The following is an 11,838-nucleotide window of genomic DNA, read 5'->3' as shown; positions in this document are numbered from 1 at the left end:
TCTCTCCTCTCTCTCTCTCTCTTCTCTCCTCTCTCTCTCTCTCTTCTCTTCTCTCTCCTCTCTTCTCTCTCTCTCTCCTCTCTCTCTCTCTCTTCAGTGAAGTCCTGTAGTGTATGAAGCGTACCTTGTAAATGGCAGATCTATCCTGGCCTGTCGCATCCTGTCCTGGAGAGAGACCCTTCCTGCCCATCGCTTGGCATCTTTCGCCTCTGTCATGTATCTGGAGGGGGCAACAGACAAAGAAAGAAAGAGAGAGAGAGCGAGAGGGACGGGGAGACGAGGGAGAGCAAAACAGGAAGAGATTGTGTATATCGTGGCAGAGACCAGCAGAGGGAGCGTTGAGAGAACAATACAAAAAGTGTGGAAAGTAAAACGAGGATGAGCGGATGGGAAAAAAAAAGATGAAAGAGTCAACACAAAAGAGCTCAGGAAAACCTGCGAGCAGTTCCACCCTTGCATACTGCTCATGCGTCTTACCGCATTTCACCTGGGAGCACAGACACCAGACATACACAGCACAGAAACACAGAGACACACACACCAACCAGGTCACCCTCCTCTTTCCAAAACAGGGTAAAAGCTTTTCCTGCAGTCCAAATCACAGGGAGAAACACATACGTGCAAATGCAGAACCAGACTGACAACAACAGCCACAATCATCCACACACACACACACACACACACCACACATAAATTATACATGTCCTCAATCAGAGTTTGTCACAGCAATTCTGCATCTTAGCAGCCCCTGCTGTGACAAATTCTCCGCCTTTATCCTTTATTTATCCTTTTTTGTGTAAAACGTCTGCCTCGTTGTTCTATACTATAGGTTGACTATAAAATATATGACAGTTCGTATCAGCATGAAGGATGAGTAGAAGGACAACTTTTCTTTGAACAAATGACATTTCAGGGGCACACTTTGTTGAGTCAATAGTCATAACAAGGTATCTGTGGGTAACATAAGTTATTTTAAAAAAAGCTTTAAAACCACTGCATATAATTGAATTCAACACCAAATTCTGAGTACACATAAATAGAGAAAGAAAGAATTTAAAGAGCTTTTCCTAAATTGAATTAAAGTTCTACAGCTATAAATGTGTTTTATTGGGACATGAACAAAAGAAAAACCCATTAATTCCAAGTGAGTTCAGTGAATAAAGCAGATGCAATAAAAAACACTGAATACTTTCCTTCTAACCCTGTTTGCATTCATCTGTATGCATCTAAGAGTAGACATGCAGTGCAGAGAAAGCTCTGTGATAACTGTGTTTTGGGAGAAGAAAAGCATTGTTGGGCCTGAAATTTAGATGACTTTAATCTTGTTTTTGAACTTTTTGAGGACTGTAGAGACTCTATGCAAAGATTAAAATGTGTGCATAGATTGTGGAATAGTATATGAGTACCACTACTGGTGCTTGAGTAAATGTTATTAATAAATGTGTTGGGTTTTTTTTTGCTTTGGACGGTTGTTTGTAAAATGAAATGTGATACTGACCATCAGCACTACATTTTATTGTCTCCCAACCATCTCTATTGCCCATCTCTAACCCTACCCTTCATCTTTGTCTGAGTCTTTTTGCTTAATCCAAGCTTGGCATCATATCTCTGGACCCTCCTCCGGCCTAAACCACTTACCCGGGAGCAGATCTCATGCAGGCTGGTGGCGATGGCTTTGGCTGGCGTGTCACAGCGGAACACATGACATTTCAGGATCCTGGTGTTTTTATCCCGCGCCACATATGCAAAGTCCCTGGGAGAGAGGAAAACACAGGGTCAGTGAAGACACACAAAAGGAGAAAAACACCAGGGGGATGAAGATGAGGGAAGGGTTTGTTGGATTGGTTTCGCTACCACTTGGAGACAGATAAATAATGAAGTAGTAATGTCTGTTCATGATATGAGTGTGTTTGTGTGTGTGTGCCCAGTTTTGAGACTGACAGCTCTTGGAGACAGATGAGAGATGAACTGACCTTTAGCAGTCTGATGAATACAGGACACACACACACGTATATATACACACGCACACACACACACACACACAGACGCGCAGGTCGATGGACCCCAGAGATCAATAGAGCAGCGTGATGCAAGAGGGAGGTGAATGAGTGACAGCAGGGAAGAACTTTCCCCCTGGGCCCGCTGGAGCCGAAAACAATTTAAGTTTGCTGAATAGAAAGGATGAAAAGACGAAAGAAAGGAGACCGAGGGAGAAAGGAATGAAGACGTAGAATAAGAAGAAATATAGCCGCAGCAAATTAAACCAGTACAACACACACACACACACACGCTGATTTACGTCATTCAGAAATGCACATAAAACCGGTCTAAATAACTTCCTTCAAGCTGTGTGCTTCAATATGCCATGCAATAGGAAACACAGTCCTGAGGGCTAACAAGATTTCTGAGCCCAGCCCCTCGGGAGGGAAAACTCTCCACAAAAGATTCCTATTTGTGTGTGTGCGCATACTTAAAAAACAAATGCTTGTAGACAGAGAAGGACAGAGGAGGTCACCTTCAGTTCCTGCATCTGTGAGTGTGTGCGCACACAATGCCCCAGTACATCAAGAGCCACTTTGAACAGGAGAAAAATGAGACGCAGAGGAAATGAAACAATAAAGAATGACAGAGATGATGGAGAGATACTGTAAGAGGGTGGAGGGATGAAAGCAAGGAATGTGTTTACCTCTCTCTGTGTCCAAGGAAGCAAGGGAGGAAAGGAAGACAGTTAGTAAAATAAAAGAGAAAAAAAATCAAATTCATCGTACCAACCCCCTGCTGGGGGACAAGAGGCAAAGAGGTAGCAAACAGGCCCTCGTACACATACTATCACACTGAGTTACATACTCATCATCAGTCATCTTCTTTGCTTGACAAAACTATTTACCAAAAAAAAAACCAGCTTCAAGAGCAGTGTGTGTATGTGGGTTGAAGGCATGTAGCACAGGTCAGAGCAGCAATGCAGGTAATTTTTACTCATACTTAACCTTGAAAGTGAAAAAGAGAGGAGGGACAGATGAGAGTTGTTCTGGATGAGTGCAATTAGTTTTAATTGGATGCTGATCGGTTGTGTTTCCTCACAGAATAGGAAATAGGCTGGGAGTTTCTAAAAGTCACATAAAAAGAAGTTGCTAAGAGGGAGAACCAGAAGAGTAATGGATATAATGATAGAAAGGTGAAATAGTGGGAGAGGAAATTGGAAGTGAACTGCAACAATGTTCACGACAAAGATAAAAGCGTAAAGACGAGGGAAGAATAAAACACCCAGATGAGGAGAGAAGATAAAAGTCAGAGGAAAGACAGGGAGATGGAGGGAATGGGGGTGATATCTCATTTTGAATATAATCTTATCATCATGTCGACGCCCCTGAAAATGTCAAGGTTGCTGTGGGAATCTGTAATCTCAACGGCGATAATGAGTTTCATGGCACATGGGGAGAGGGGGAGCCACCGGGGCACCATTCCTTTACTGAAAAAAAAACAAAACACTCCAGTCTATCGCAAGGGTAGAAGAGTGTGTGTGTGTGTGTGTGTGTGTGTGTGTGATGAAGAGGGAGAGCAATAAAAGGGAAAATCTCTGCTCCAACCAGGTTATGAATTCCATAATATTTTATATCTTTAAACAAAACAGTCCAGCAACCCATAAATAATTAAAACAAAAACGTTATATTGGCAAAGATGTGCAGCAAATGCAGCTACTGGTATTTCTGTAGTGTTTAAAATACAAAAAAGGGAGTGAATTTTGGATGCACGTTTTCTAAAATAAAGAAAACAGTTTTAGTCTTGAACTACTACACATTTCATTGTTTGAAGCTTCTCAGCATTACAAACATTTGCCCTTTTTTAAAACAGCAGATTCAGAACAACATGACTCCTTTATCATGTATTATGTTTGTAGTTAGCCCCAGCCACCCTCATTTCACAACCCACTCGCAGGCAAACCACCACACAGGCACTCACGTCTGATTATTCCACTCCACCGGAGTTCCTGGAAAATTGTGACAAGCACACCTCACACTGGCTGTATCAAATCAACCCACAAACTACCTGCTCAGCAACAATCCCCCTACAGACTGAGGCCTGATCATTCATATCTGTAGCTTACATTTCTTGTCCTGCTTCTTTATAATAAAACAAAAAAGCTGGAGTGATGGTTCCAAAAGTAAGATAAAAGGTATATAAATATACTCACAGCGGTTTGTTTTCCTATTTTGGCAGGTAATCCTGTGTACGGGAGCGTCTTTACACTCACACCATCTATTCCTGGTGATGCTGCAGGCGTGCACACACACTCCTCAACCTGTCTGCTCCACACCCAGTGAGCACTAACCATACCTCCCCTTCTGGCAGCTTCATCCCCCTCTCTCCCTCTCTCCTGCCAAAAACCCCCTCTCTTCCTCTTCCTCCTCCTCCTCCCCCTCTAACCATCTCCTCTCCTCCTCCTCCTCCTCCTCCTCCCTCTGCTGCAGCCGAGGTATTCCCACTGCTCTGACTCTCCTACTATATGTAGATGTGGATGGTAGAAATAAAAGCTAAGTACTCGGAAAACTCGTTTGTTTTATCTGACAGGGTGATCTTACGTTATAAATAAAACTGTAACATACACCGCTGCATGTATGTGTGTGTGTGTGTGTGTGTGTGTGTGAATGAGAGAAGAGATTTCTGAGGCAATAATATTCTGCAGTTCTGCATATGCCAAGAGCTTTTAGCCTTGCCTCTTTTACTGAGTGTACTCGCGTATGTGCATACATGTGGCAGTTCGAATTATAGAGGAGCTACCGACCCATCCAGTCCACATCACCTTGCTGTGCCTGATAACCTACATTTGGTTTCTTCTCATGCATTCAGCAGCAGCACAGAGCGCCCTTTACTGGTCGATCAGTGGTATTACCACACTGTGTTTGTTTAAAGTTTAATTTTAACCTTCATACATGCAGCAAACATTGGTAAAGAACATTTGCTTTTACTTTTACTACACCTTCTGGAATGTCAAACCTTGTAGCTGCCCAGCGTAGATACGGGCCTACTGCTGGGTGTAAATTTGTCTTTTTTGTGAAGCCGGCTGTGCTGAGCTCCGCTGAGGTGAAAGCGAGGGGCAGATCACTCAGGCGGGGATTTGTGGTGAAATAGAATAAAGGCCATTCTCCCTCTCATCCTCTCCTTTGTACTGATGAATTAATCTTTCATTAGCATCCCTTCATCATCAATCATTAACTCCTCTCCTCTGCCTGTCACCACAGCACCCATCTGCTGCCCTCAATTGTTACCTTGACCTTTTACTGAGTATGTGTGATGCACCATTGACTTTATTTACACTGGTGACTAATCGATCAATTAAAGTATTTAAAAACTTAAACCTAAACAACAAAATCCTGTGAGTCAAGGCCCAGTTAAGTGGTTAATAACACTGGAATCTCTTAGACTATTTACACTACAGAAATGTTAAAGATTACTAAGAGGTAATGTATTCTGAGAAAATCACAACATGACATTTCAAGCAAAAGGGGATTAATCAATTTTTAAAGAAAAAAAAGAGCAATGTGACTAACCTGCCATTGTCCCGGCCAACGCCCCACACTCGGATACTTGTGATTGGCTGAGAGTGAAGCACACTGCGGTCCATGGGGTCAACCAGGTTCAACATATTATTCTCCAGCACTAGGTACATGTCCTTCCCCTGAATACACAAACACACACACAAATTCTTCAGATCTCATCACAAAAACATGCAATCCTTATTTCCTGAAGCTCAAGATGTTGCAAAAAAAAGTAGATCTTAAAGATGGTAGTGCTTTCTTTTACTTGCCTATAAAGTGTATTTGCCTGTGTGTGCGTGTAAGGGTGTGTGTCTCTAAATAAATTATCAGACCTTAAAAAGAGGGGTAGGGTGATGAAAGGTTATTGAAAAAGGGATGAAACTCTCCCCCTCTCTCTCTGTTCTGTCGTTTCACATTAAACACAAGCACCGCAGAGAGAAAGGGAAAGACTTCATAATGTTTCCTCTCTTTATTCTCCCCTCCTCCATCCATCTTTTGACATACATTTCATAAGGCCATTGCCCTGGCGAACGTCTACTGCTCTTTCTTTGCTCTGCCCTTACCTTTTGATTCATCTTCTTGGCTTTCTACAAGCACTCGTCCTCCCCAAATGCTTTATTTCCAACAACTACTCACCCAAAACAAAACACACCAACAGACAAATACAGTACCATATGACTACACTCTGCTCCTCACCTCTCCCCAGATGCCGACGGTGTCACGGATGTCATTCTTGCAGTAGGACAGCTGTCGGATGCAGTTGTTAACAGCAACACTGCTCTTCCCAGGAGCCAAGTCCTCCTCAGCCATCTCCACCCATCCCAGAGAGCGCACTGCAAAACACTGCAAAACACAGACACACCAGACGATGATGCTAATGACACTACAGTTCAGTACTTACAGACATATGACGACTTTTTGCACACGGACCAGTAGGTTTTTTTTTTAAGGCACTACTAAGGCATAAAGGTCTTTTTCTGAGGGTAAATCCAAACAATTTGAAATCTGCAAAGACGGAAACTTAGATAAACAGATGAGGACAACAAAACATGTTGGATAAGAAAAGCAGAGCCACCCATCCATCTGCCATCATCAAGTATTTATTTGATTTCAGCAGTCCATTCAGCAGTACTCTGTAGTACTTTGCACAGCAGAGAGACCCAAGATGTGAGACAGAGACACAGAGGTGGCAGACAGTAAACAAAGTGAGTCACTATCACATTAACCAGTGGCATAGCTTGTTGTAGAGAAACTCGTTCACATGTGGGTCAAATGTTCATATCTGTTGAAGTACATATAGGATGTTTGACTTGTGTGAGTAGTAAGAATAGTGCTACGGCAAACACACTCCAAGACACTATGTGTAAGTACTTCCCAGCAGGACAGACAGTACGATGACGTCTTCAACGTGGGGTTATTTATACTGCTGATTTGACACTGAGTGAGATTGACAAGTGTCTGTCTCACTTCTTCACTCACACACACATACACACAGTAAGCCACTACGGATCTCTCCAGGTTGCCGGGAGTCTGGTGAAAGTTGTGTAACAGTTCCAGACCTGCAGGTGGTAGCAGCTGTATGACACATAAACGGTCACACCCACCCGATAGCTTAATAGTATGTTTCTTAATAAGGAGTGTTGAATTGCAGCTGTGTGTCAGCTGATGTTATATGAACAGTTTTGTACACACTGATTAATAGAAATTGTTGTTGAGTGAGTTTTTGTTTGTTTTTAACTATCTTACTATAGAGAAAGGTACTGATCCAATCTTTATTCTACAGTGATCTATCTGCTGGAATGATGTGTGTGTGTGTGTCAGTGTGCTACTGGACCAGATGCCCTGACTGTAGGTCTGTGTTTGTGTCTGGTATTCATCACAATGTCACAGTTGCTAAGGACTGTGAATTTCTGCCAGGCAAATACAGAGGAAAACAGACACGAGACAGCCAGATCAGCACCACGTCATCAAGCTGAATGTTGGCTTTCAACTCTAATCTGCAATGCTTTAGATCCATTCAGCAATCTGTGAGAACGCCACACACACCTTGGTATGAATTTTAGCCTTCCTGCAATCTGCTGCAGTTTGTGAAAGAATGACCAGATCAGATAATTAATTCATTTATTGTTCTGTTTAATTAGTTGGAATCCAAATTAATTTATACCGTGGCCTGACATTTGCTGGCAACAGTATAAGTCAAATGGGCACGGCATTTTACTGAGTAGCTATCTTATTGAGCCATTAAAAAACCTGAAATGCCTCATTTGAATCTAAGCTTAGTAATCAATGCACCAATGTGCAGAACTGAACTGTACTTCTCAGTCTCACCACTTGGAGGCAGTACTGTATCACTTCACATTAAGATGAAAGCAAAGACTGCCACTGTGGTCAACATAAACACCACCAGTAAACAAACAGGCTTTGGACATCAACAGACTAAAACATACGCACGGTATCAAGGCAAGAAGCCATGGGTGCTGGGAATGTTGATTATATTCTACAGTGTTTAAAAGTATGTTGAGATAACATATAAATGTAGGTCTGGAGTAACTTTAGATCCTGCAGAAGATAACATTGCTCATGTGGAGGTATTCTGCCAGCCACAAAAACACATCTATAGTTTTTACAGTTTAAATAAAGGCAACACAAAGACGTACAAATGCACAAAAAAAATCAAAACTTTTAAACCATTTAGAAATGTTCTTGATGGATACATTACAATAGCCACATAACAATGTGAATTATAACTTAATCTGCCTTGTGTCTAAGACCACAGACATGCATCATGCAGGCATTGAACTGAAGCCAAGTTTAGAAAAAGGCGGCACGCCTTGGTAATCGAATTGTTGCCATGCACGCCACATAACTGCAACGACGCCGGTTGAATTCTACCCAGGGACCTTTGTTAGACGCCATAGCCCCCCACCCTCTCCCCTTGTTTCTTGTCTGCCCCTTATCTGTCAAGCTGTCCAATAAAGGCATAAATGCTCCAAAAGATTCTTTAAAATAAAGTTTAGGAAAAGGCTTATTACTTTTGCTTCTGGGTCGCTGTTAACACTGCTGGACTCCTCTTCTTCCGCTGCTGGACGGTTCCTGAAAAACAAAAAGTATTAAAAATACAGGATGTAGTTATATAATTAGCAGCATGGCATTATTACCATTGCAACCATTAACTGTTTTACTGAAAAGGTTCCTGTCCTGCATGTAAAGGCTACAGGCAGTCATTACACTAATAGAGAACATGGAGGTATTTCCTGTGTATAAGAACTAACTTCCTGCTTTGTCTGACCTCATTTAACTCTAACACTGATTAAACAAAAGATTAGAGAAACTAACTGGACAGACAGACTGAGATGTAGCTGAGTATTGAGACAAGGAATGAAAATGCGCTTGATAACTAACAACAACTCTCTTGGCTTGCAGAGATTTGTGCACAGAGGTAGTTTGTGTGTGCGTGTGTGTACAGGTATTGCACCTTAGCTTGAGTGACGCGTAGCGAAGCGTAGCACCCTCAAACTCCTTCAGACTGGGATCAGGGTTCACTGTGGCAGCCTGCAGGTCCTGGTGCACACAGGTGACATCATCAGAGTGTGCAAAATAAACCCCACATCTTTGGCCAAAAGGCAAACACCTTAAAGCCCCATTTACACATATAACCTGTAATATTGTCGGGGTTTGGCAGTGGCTTTAATCATTCACACATAGGTGTTCTATATGAAGAAAAACTCACTTAAGTCTGATCCCACGGGATAACAATTCCAGATAAGAGCCACGCTGTGTCCAATACTTGGTTTTATTTTGAGGAACTTTACAGTTGAGGTAATGTAGTTGTAAGTGATTCAGATGTATTTTGACAACCTTTTATTAATGCAAGATGATATCAAATTCATAGCTTCAACATAGCTTGTGAATGTAATTGGAATCCATTTTCTTCCTACTGCTTCCAACTATTAGATAGAACTCTTACGTTGTGTAAGACCAACATAGAGTACATTTTGAACTCCTTAAGGAATTGGATGCTTTTCCCTTGAATGAACAAACACATTGGCTCATATTCCGACACCAATATGTATTTCTGTCATTCCCGGGTTACAGGGCGTGTGGGATAAGGGCTAATAAGACACAAACCTGGCAGAAAACAAATGTAAATATTTTAGACTCCACACAATGTATGCCAGCATGCATCCAAGTGTGGGCAGAATGCTGGATGGAGAAATGGCATTGGTGTGTTACGTGTAATGGAGCATGCTGCATCAAGGAGAGAAAGTTAACATGTAGAATGTACACACACTTGTGTGTACAAACACATTCAGATCTGTGCCAACAGGAAGGAAAAATAACAATATTTTAGGCACACAAGTAAAGAAAGGAACAATCTGTCGAGTGTGTTGCTGCAGCCAAATAACAGAGATGACACAATGCTGTGGTTGGTGCAGTTACATTTATGTGGAAGCATCAGCCACACATGCTTTTGCAAAGGCAGTGAATTTCTAGCACAGGATGCATAAACGCACACACTCAAAGAGTGGGTGAGGATAGACCAAGAACAAGACTCATTGACGCTGAGTGCATTATACTTGCCTTCCACACTTCACTATCAATCTTTCCGCCAAAATCACTCCACACCTGTTTCTACATATAGCATTAAAAACACACATGTACACACACAGTGGTGGGGCAAAGATTGGGGGTCAAAGGTGGGAGGGGAGCGAGGGAAGAAAGACAGAACAAGGCTGTTAGCTAACTAGCTCACTCCACACAGAGTGCCTGTTGCAATAAGGAGCGACCCAGCAAAAATGAACGTGGAAAGAAAAGTTGTCAATGGAGATTTTAAAATGTTTTCTCAAATGTTTCTTGCTCCTATTGAACATTCACTTCCCTACTGAGAATCTACTGATTCTTGATTAGTAGAATATGAACAATACAGGCATAGAGTAGAGTCAGAGCTTATTTGGACAGTGGTTTTTCTGTTGTTTTCCATCTTAACTGCAGAATGACATTCAGCTTGCAATTCCAATCCAATTACATGACAAGTCAGCAAAAAAGATAAACAGCTAAGTGGACGTGGTGTGATATTGCACACAATATTATTGCACACAAACTGTTGTAATGTTGTTAGTCTTTTATTGCCCTTGTCTCCTGTGTGCATAGGTAACCTCACAGTGATATTTTTATTTCAAACCGGAGCCAAACCAAATAAAAACATGTCACTGTCCAAATACTTGCTGCACTGTATGTGATACAAGTAGACATACATATACAGTAATATAAACACACACACTTTTACATAGAAAAAGAAAGATATTGACCTCAACTCAAGGTTATTGGGCCATAGCAGAAGAAAAGATTGGTGTGTGAGGAAGGGAAGAGAACGTGGGAAAGTGTTGAAGTGTCCTACCTTGTCCTCATCTTCGTGATGCTGAGTGCGACACTCTTGATCAGGCACCCCCTGTAGAGATGTGGAACGAGGCTACGGAGAGAAAGAGGGAGAGAGATAAAGCATTAAAAAAAAGACTAAAATCTCTATAGTAAGAATTCAGAGGATTTGTTACTTCACCATTTTTGTCTGTCTGCCATTTTGGCTCTTGTGTCACTGGCTAATATTTGAGTAGTCTGCAGGTAAGTCGCTCCAGATAGATGTGCCAGATTGAGGTTCTGGCACATCTATCTGTCAACATCAGTCTATTCTCACTGAATCAATATTTTATCTACACCATGCTCCTCTCTATCAATCCCCCTTTCCTCTCGCCGTTTCCCCTCCATCATTCTGCATGATGGACTGATTGATAGACTCAGTGTTCTCTCCGTCTCACTCTCTGTACCCGGCTGTCTTGTTGCATATTTCTGCCAATCTCAGTCCAGACTACCGAAAACCAGATACACAATTTGACAAATACATTGCCCTGTAACAAAATGTACAGAATACCACAGACAGTAAATACAATGAAACAAAAAAGGTTTTTGTTGGTAACTCACAAAGTAGCAGCTGTTGACGAATCCACATGTGGTGATGGTGGGCTCGTGAGTGGAGAGCGGCTCCACTGAGCTGTCAGAGGTGGTGCTGCCCGAACGAGTTGACGCCCTGAAGAAGATCTCTGCCTGGCACGACTGCATGCACACACACACACACAAAAGCACAATTATGAAAAACTGCTGTTTAATACATCTTCATTGTTACTGACTCTTCACACATATTAGTGGCTAGTCTGGGATCAAGAAAATGGCTAAATTCCATTATTGAGGCCACAGCTGGAATTATACTTTCCGCGTCAGTAAGAGAGGGTTGTTTATCAAAGGTTAT

At 42.0% G+C, this 11,838-nt stretch overlaps 1 protein-coding gene across 1 annotated transcript in view; it reads right to left on the bottom strand.

The window, feature by feature from the left end:
- The window catches only part of LOC118327605 (amyloid-beta A4 precursor protein-binding family B member 2-like), a 41,671-nt gene that overhangs the window by 8,100 nt on the left and 21,733 nt on the right, over nucleotides 1–11,838 (bottom strand). The window contains exons 6-13 of the mRNA XM_035661025.1: nucleotides 11,514–11,645; nucleotides 10,936–11,007; nucleotides 10,119–10,169; nucleotides 9,013–9,098; nucleotides 8,570–8,630; nucleotides 6,234–6,380; nucleotides 5,550–5,677; nucleotides 1,639–1,753 (exon numbers count right to left, since the gene is read on the bottom strand). Coding sequence (XP_035516918.1) covers nucleotides 1,639–1,753; nucleotides 5,550–5,677; nucleotides 6,234–6,380; nucleotides 8,570–8,630; nucleotides 9,013–9,098; nucleotides 10,119–10,169; nucleotides 10,936–11,007; nucleotides 11,514–11,645 — 792 coding nt within the window. The remainder of the gene's footprint in view (nucleotides 1–1,638; nucleotides 1,754–5,549; nucleotides 5,678–6,233; nucleotides 6,381–8,569; nucleotides 8,631–9,012; nucleotides 9,099–10,118; nucleotides 10,170–10,935; nucleotides 11,008–11,513; nucleotides 11,646–11,838) is intronic.

Source organism: Morone saxatilis, unplaced genomic scaffold (genome assembly GCF_004916995.1).
Source record: "Morone saxatilis isolate NCDOM2014 unplaced genomic scaffold, NCSU_SB_2.0 Contig17, whole genome shotgun sequence".
Lineage (NCBI taxonomy): Eukaryota > Metazoa > Chordata > Actinopteri > Moronidae > Morone > Morone saxatilis.
The sequence above is the reverse complement of the archived record's forward strand: the minus strand, read 5'-3'. Positions and strand labels throughout refer to the sequence as shown.